The 8,141-nt window shown below is 32.6% G+C and overlaps 1 protein-coding gene across 1 annotated transcript; it reads right to left on the minus strand.

Annotated features, from left to right (window-relative positions):
- Positions 1-1,862: 1,862 nt before the first annotated feature.
- LOC128990521 (cytochrome c-2) lies at positions 1,863-7,207 on the minus strand. Its single transcript, XM_054412917.1, has 4 exons — positions 7,088-7,207; positions 4,065-4,129; positions 3,212-3,353; positions 1,863-2,161 (listed from the first exon to the last, which is right to left on the minus strand). Exons 2-4 carry the CDS (start codon positions 4,101-4,103, stop codon positions 2,016-2,018), a joined length of 327 nt encoding a protein of 108 aa, XP_054268892.1. The 5' UTR covers positions 4,104-4,129; positions 7,088-7,207; the 3' UTR covers positions 1,863-2,015.
- Positions 7,208-8,141: the final 934 nt, after the last annotated feature.

The following is an 8,141-nucleotide window of genomic DNA, read 5'->3' on the forward strand; positions in this document are numbered from 1 at the left end:
TGGCTACCAAGCCCCATCACAATGGTCGCCACTGGCTATAAAACTAGACAAATTCTGGCTACTAGGTATGGTAGCAAGTGCGTCGCCAGCTACTGTCACTGGCGACATCGCAAGGCTACCTCGGGTAATAAGGCTCTCTGCTGTATTGTACATTTTATGTGAAGAATGTACCACATTTGCGGCAGCCTAAACACTTGCTTCTTCTTCTTAGGATTGTCACATATTTTCACTATAACCAGAATGGAGAGAGCAGGTTTGATCTTCAATATCTACACAACCTTTGTACAACATGAACATTTCCTGTGTCAACCTTGATCAATTGTGAGGTAGGCCTACCTACCACAACGTGTTTGCAAATAAATATCTTCACTACATATCATCTAGCTTTTACTTATATGTGGAAACTTGATTGTTGATTGGCTTGAACAAATATTCCTTACTGATAAGAAATTAGATACAAGTGAAAAATGAAGCAACATTTCAATCAATGTGTAAAATGCCAAGCTCAAGGACTTATAGGTCAAGGTATAACTAGTTGGCAAATATTTATCTCTATAAAATAAATATGTCTGTTAATTATTTTTGATAAGTTTTTTCAGGAAAATAAACAAAAAAGATTAAATAAACACAACACACAAAACAGACAAAAGTTCCTGTTCTCGCTTTGAGTGACCCAGTTTGAGGAGTGCATTCCCAAAATAATTCAAACTGTTGGCCGCTTGCCTCACTGTGTTACGGAACTTCATACAGGAGATCATGTACAAACAAAACGTTGACACATACATTTTTTAAATGTGGTAATTTAATTTTTTACCTTAGCCAGGATATGTAAATAAATATTTTTCAACACAATACAAGTTTGGAATTCATTTAACATTTGATTAAGCTACAAAACAGTTTCTGCAAAAATAAATGAATGGTTCTGAAATGTCAGTGTGCTATTCCATTGAGATGAAAATATTTTCAATGGACTATTAAAATTGCTATTTACAACTCAACAGTCTTCATGTGACCCCAGACTCTATATAAGTAGATGAGAGGGAAAACCTGCTTCTGTATTAGTAGAGACAGAGACCAATAATGACAGACTATTACGATTATGCAACTTATTTCACTAACCTTGGCTTATGTAACTCAACAATCTCTTAATATTCCTATTGTTATAAATAGGGTATTTCCATTTTCTTACTTGTGCAAAGACTTGTATAAGTTGCAACAATTTAATCAGCTTATTAGTTACCCAATAAAAGCAATTAAGTTGTAAACGATTTAGTAAAATGAAACAACAAACTTATCACAGTGTTCATTTAAAGAATAAAATATTAAAATGTTCGGCACTAATTAAAAACGGTTTGATATGTATTTATTATTGCTGATTTAGAAAATGTTGTCATAGCCTAATCATCACTGGCAAGTATGTAAAAACTCTATTGCCATTAGGTGTGGGGTAAACACTGTAAACTTAAGTATTAAATTTTATATTAGGATTACAATCATAGTGAATCAGTCAAATAATACAATCTAGATTGGGATTAATTCAAAATAAGATAGAGTATTAGGGCTTCAATTTTAGAGTTTTTATGTCATATTATAAAGAGGATCAGACTCAATTGAAAAGACAGGACTAAATGAGACTCAGTTTTGTTTGACAATAACAGAGTAACATTTTATTAACACATAATTTTCATAGAAAATCATAATGTAATAATGTGGCAGTTATTTAATAACAGAGAATTAATAGTTTCATTGCCTCTACTTCTATGTCAAAAACTTGTTTAAATTTTTACTTGGAACATTAACAGAATGTATGTAGGAATACTGCATCCCTATTTCTTTGGAATAGTTTTACATTTAAACACACCTTAGATAAAAGAATAATTTACTATACAGAAAATAAATATATATAATACAGCAAAATGATAAGATCCTAATACAGCTTCAATATTAGTCCTGCTGGTTGTGGTTGACACGAATGTCTGTATAACTTTTCCTACACATGTTCAATTATTATTCTTCTACTTTGTAGCTTGCTCTAAGTAGGCGATAAGATCAGCTCGCTCTTGTGGCTTCTTGATTCCAGCGAACACCATCTTGGTCCCGGGGATGTACTTCTTGGGGTTCTCCAAGTAAATAAATAATGTGTCCTTATTCCAGGTGATACCTGCAACGAACATCAAATTTATTGGTAACAAAGACAACAAACTCTTAAAAACATTTTATATTGCTGTAAAAGTGTTCAATTACCGGTACTCAAATGTATTAATTTAATTTTTTAAATAGAATCAAACCTTTGGGCAGTTATTTGAATAGTCATGCAAATGATATTGGGTTCTTTAATTCACCTAAACCTGATTCTGTAGACTGTAGGTAACTTTAACTCTGAATATCTCCTTGGTATGTAAGTAAAACATAGTTAGGCATGCACTTTACAGGCATTTTTCTACTTAACTAAAAATAAACTACTGGAGCTATGGAAACCACATTTTTTACAGTTAAAGTAGAGTTGTTAAGACAAACTACGAGATATCAGGTTATATGACAGCTGTTTCTTTGATTAACTTTATTTAAGAGTCCTTGCAGGCTTGCAGCAGTCTTGGATAATTTCAAACAGCTGCTGAAGAATTATAATCCAAAAATAGTTGTTCAAACACCAAAGTGATTATAATGTACAAATATCTATTAAGTTGAACTGTGGGATTAAAAATGCCGTTTCTTGTTTTGGATGTATTTGCTGGATGTGCCAACGGGCATCTTGGATTTGCCCGCCATAAGAGCAATGTTAATTTTGTTATTTTTAAACAGCCGCTGAAGAATTATTTACCACTTCAAAATATTTTTTTAAATACCAAAGTGATTGTAATTTAAATATTTAGTATACAGATTAGCAATTTGCTTGGTAGTTTTTTAATTGTTTTATGAGTTAGAACGTCTAGGCTCCAAGGACTCTTAAAACTCTAACAGCACTGTATAGGCATGAGTCATCACAGTTAAAGATCTTCAAGAACTGGTAATATTGGGTTGAGTCAAATTTAAAATAAAAACATAATATGTAATGAATTTTTGATTTCATGAGGCCTTTAAACAGCATCATCAGACACATCACAAAACTCTTGGTATTCATAAAATATTTGTGATGTTGTTATTTTAAACAGTTTAAGATATTTTATGGTAATTCTAAGATGATTATATGAGTAGCGGAGAATGATCAGACCTTTGCTGATGTTGGCGTCCGTGTAGGAGAACCCAGCGGCTTGACCTGTCTTTCTGCCGATGAGGCCATTCAGGTTAGGTCCAACCTTGTGCTTTCCTCCCTTCTCGACTGTGTGACATTGCGCACATTTTTGCACAAACACCTACACACCAGGACATCAAAACTAGCAGTAACAAACCAATATCATTCACAATTGGGGGGACACACTAAAAATAACAATAATAGAATGTACAATAATATAATACTGTACATAAGCAATATTGTGTATTTTCATTTACTGTACCCTAGATGCTTAGAGGCATAACAATAATTATTGTACAATAGTGAATTGTGCCAATGTTAAAAAGAATGATAACAATAATAGGTCAATAGCTATGAGAAACAGTAAATTGGCAGATAGGCCTAAATCACTTGATAAAAACAAATCGACTGCCATCTGCAATAAATTGATAACTTGGACCTTCACACAAGATTTCTTATACATGTCAATAAATAACATTACAAGGGCAAACGTCATTGTCAACCCATTTCAATAGGTTGATAAAAAAAAAGGTGATGAAATAAAGATCATTAAGCAGTTATGCTTGTTCAATTGTGGATGGTAAAATGCTTTTTAACTTTTAAATAATGCTAAGAATATTCCATAAAATATCATCATTATTTTCTATTACACTTACTTAGGCAAGCTAATTTTCATTAGAAACCATTATTTTTTATAAAATTTTGACAAGATAAAATTTGCCATAACTTCTCGATGAAAAAATTTATTTTTGTTATCTCATTTAATTGAATTATAAATTGAATCTTTACTTGATTTAACAACTAGTTTAGTTATTATGAATTATTAAGTTACCTTCTTTCCCTTCTCAGCATCTCCAGCCGGTACACTCATTTTGTTTCAAGTGCGAGGAAACTTGACTGTAAAATAATTTTACTTTAGTTTATAATCAGGGCTTGCTCACTGTACAACCATGAACATGAATCATTGTGAATCATTAATGCATGAACAGTGCAGAGCTTCATGAACTGTGATTAAAGATATGCGTTAGGAGTGGCAGGCAAAGTCTGGTTAAGTTAGTTAATAATCACAGTTAATGAAATAATCCGATGCTTTGATTAACGCAACTCATTTCATTCACCTCTGGGTCAATCATGGTACTATAGGTGATATGGAAACGCTATCAAAACAGGGCTAGGAACAAATAAGTTTACGTTGATTTATAACAAAGCTAATCTCCATTTTAAACATGTAATTAGAGGGCCTACTAACTTAGTACAAACCAGTAAATAAAGTATTAACTTTGGTATGCAAGTAATTTTAACTAGGTAGGCCTATTAATATCTTAGTCTTCATGGGCCAAAATATTATAAGCTATGCTTAACTGTGATCTAACTTATTTTTTATACTCACGTTTATAATGCATATAGACTATTATTGAGTAAGCCTGCCTGTATTATTTATTAAGCAATGTAACTTATTTTAAAAACCTTTTATAGCTGTAAGTTAGCTTGATTATTGACATGATCTATTGCATGATTGTATGATGTTTAGGCCTAATGATCGAATAAATTTATCTTTCTAATGAATTTAGTGGAACAAGTATAATAGATGGTACCTAAGCAGGATTGGCAATGCTTTTTAAGTTATGTAAGCCCTAATCTTAAATAAGGCATAAGGCCTACAGTTACAAATAAAATAGGTATGCAAATACAATAGAATGAAATATTGGTTCGATATAAGCTACTTAAATATCGATAAAATTTTCATTGATATAAAAATTGAATTTATGTTATCGGTCTTTTCACATTGAGTTGTCTGCCACTCTTTAACAGAGCGCTGTGACGTTTACGTTTGGTTAAGTTAAATTTCATTCAGTTTAGGCCTGGGCCTAGTTTAACTTATGATAATCACAAACAAGGTACTAGAGTAAAACTTACCATTTAAAAAATAAAACTTTCAGCCTATCTAAAATCATAAAAAAGTAAACACAAAAAGAATTAAACTGACATCTTTAAGTTATAAATTTTTCTCTTTGAAATTATAAATGGTTTTTCTCGCTTGTTATTAACTTATGAACTAAGTTAATAAACCAGGCTAAATTCAAATAAACCAAAATAACGTAACCACCGTGAAGAGTCTTCTTGAAAAGACCCTGTTGAGTTAGAGGCTTATTCTTATGGCTGAAAATATACAAACATGACTGAATAACCAGTAAGTTATTCAATAGATACCGTTAAGTCTTTAATTAGCCTACATCTTATAAAAAGTATATGGGGTAGGTCTACACTTCCATATCTGATGGCACTGGCACAAACAACCGAATGGAAATATCGATCGATTATTCGATATATCGTTTGGTTAGTTAGTTAGGTAAGGTTAACCTAACCTAACTAACCAAACAATATATCGAATTAAACAATCGAATAATCAATACCTATTACTCATTCGGTTTTTTAGATCCAACAGATATGGAAGTGTACCAGTACCCAGTATAATGCAATATGATAAGTTATTTATATCAAACTAATACTTCATCAGATAATATATCGTAGTTTTTCTGCGAAACTGTACCCAAAAAAGTAAGTTCTTAAAGCCGCGTTTACACCGGAGTTTGAAACACGAGTTGCAAACAGAAATTGCAAACATCTCTAAAAACGCACATTTTTAGGCGAAACATTTCGCTGTTGCAAACAGTTTTTCAGTGTTTGCAACAGAAATTTTTGTTTCCACTTGAAGTCGGTAAAGATCAAAGGGAGTTGCAAACTCTCTGTTTGCAACAATAGTTTCGGTCAATATGAGCCGTTGAAACACGAAACAGAAAGATTTCTCCACCATCCCCTACGCTGCCACCTCCACTCTCACTCACGTTATCACTCGCACCACCATGTGTCTCGACTCAGTAAATTAATCGGAAAAAATGCTGTTTGATTGTCAATGAATTAACACTAACCTCAAATGACAAGGTCGTCTAATTTAAAAATCACAATAACGTCTCATGTGAATTAAATGGGTTATAATTAAGTCCTTGTAATCTTTAAAAATTAATAATAATTTTAATTTATGTTCACCCAGCATCGTCTCGGCCTACGTTTCTTTGACAACACGACACACGCCGCCGTGGCTAAAATAACATCCTCTACACTTGAAATCCTTGGAAGGACTGATCCGAGGAACCAGAACGAGGCGAGTCATAATCAAGGTCGAAATTATTTCAAACAATTTCATAAAACATGGAAACAAATCATGAAATATAAATTGCAAACATTTATTTGAAACTACTGTTTGCAACTGCTGTTTGCAATAAAAGTTTGCAACTTTTTGTTTGAAACTCCGGTGTAAACGCGGCTTAAAGACTAAGTTAACCTTGAAATCCCTCTTAAAACAAGATAGGCCTGTTATTCTTAGTTTGCTCGTTGATTATGCAACTAAGTTACAATACAAGGTATTAGCCTGAGATCGCAATTTCCAATAAATTAATAATTAATTAATTATTTATATTTTGGGAGGTAAAATAGGGCAAAAATGTGTCAAGGTTAAACATGTGAACTTGTGACCCCAATTTCATCATTTGACCTTGGCAAATAATTAACTTTGCGTATAACTATTTTGCAGGTTTATCATAACGAAACAACAAAATTTAAGACCATGAACTAATGTTAAGCTTTACACCAAATTTGTTTAGTCTTTCTAAAAAAATCAATAGGGTTAAATTGCATGTAGGCCCACCTACCTACCTCAAGACATAGAAAAATACGTGGAAATGGATTGGATTGCGTAATAAAAATTCTATTAACTAAAATGTTAATGTTAACTCCTTTTATAGAATTATTATAAAGTGATTTTAACATAATCGATGGTAATGGGAGGCAACTTACCTTGTCAAAAAGATTGACCTTAGCGATTACGACCGAACCGCAAGCGAGCACAGCAGAAAGCTCAAAAGACTTCTTCCGGAACAAAAAACTATGATTTGCACGCGCAGACCAAATTACAGGCAAATCTGACGCAACTTTCAGTTTAGACAACTTAACAGAAAACAGTTGATTGTGGTGTATCGTCACCATATGAAATCCCCATAACCTCATCTTCTTTGGGTACGATGTCATAGCTTATAATGTCATAGCTTATAATTGCGAATTTGTTGCATAGCTTATAATCTTGAAAATGTGGCATAGCTTATAATGGAAAATTTAAATTGTTCCATAGCTTATAATCGTAGAAATGAGGCATAGCTTATAACGGTTTTCTTAAAATGTGGCATAACTTATAATGGCATAGCTCAAATGTGCTGCAGCTTATAAAATCTCGTTTGTTCTATAGCTTATAATTTTAAAAACGTGGCATAGCTTATAACGCGCGGGAATTACGTCATAGCGGATGGGACAGCTGATCGATCCTGAGTAGACAAAAAAATTATCGTGCGATGGTCCTCAAATTATCGTATCGACTAGCAGCCGCTACTCGGCAATAAGAAGTCGCGTTAAGTGCAGCCAACGTAGCAAAACCAAAAGTATTTCAAGTTTTTTTTTACTCCTGGACGACATATGTAATAGATGTATATATTACATGGTTTTTGTTGAATAATAGAATAATTTGTTGTATCTGCTGTTTTACTTTAATTATGTAAGCTGAAATATATTATCATAAGTTTGATATTGCTCGTGTTGCTTATTTATGCTATGCATGATAACTATTGTATAGGTAATATTTATTTTGTAATATTGTGTAATACCGGTGTAAAAATACTTTTTCATAGATAAAACCGTAGACTATGCAACATAAGTAGACTTCTCTTCCCATTGTTGATTGTGAAGCTTGTTTTTCGTGTCTATTTCATGTACGTCGACACTGATCGCTAGTGTAAACGAAATCTTGTTTCTATTATATTAGGGTAATTTTATGATTTGTGCTTTACTGTTTGGTTATATA

The sequence above is a fragment of the Macrosteles quadrilineatus genome, unplaced genomic scaffold (assembly GCF_028750875.1).
Source record: "Macrosteles quadrilineatus isolate MER2022 unplaced genomic scaffold, UCM_ALF_1.0 Scaffold_3__2_contigs__length_128488019, whole genome shotgun sequence".
NCBI lineage: Eukaryota > Metazoa > Arthropoda > Insecta > Hemiptera > Cicadellidae > Macrosteles > Macrosteles quadrilineatus.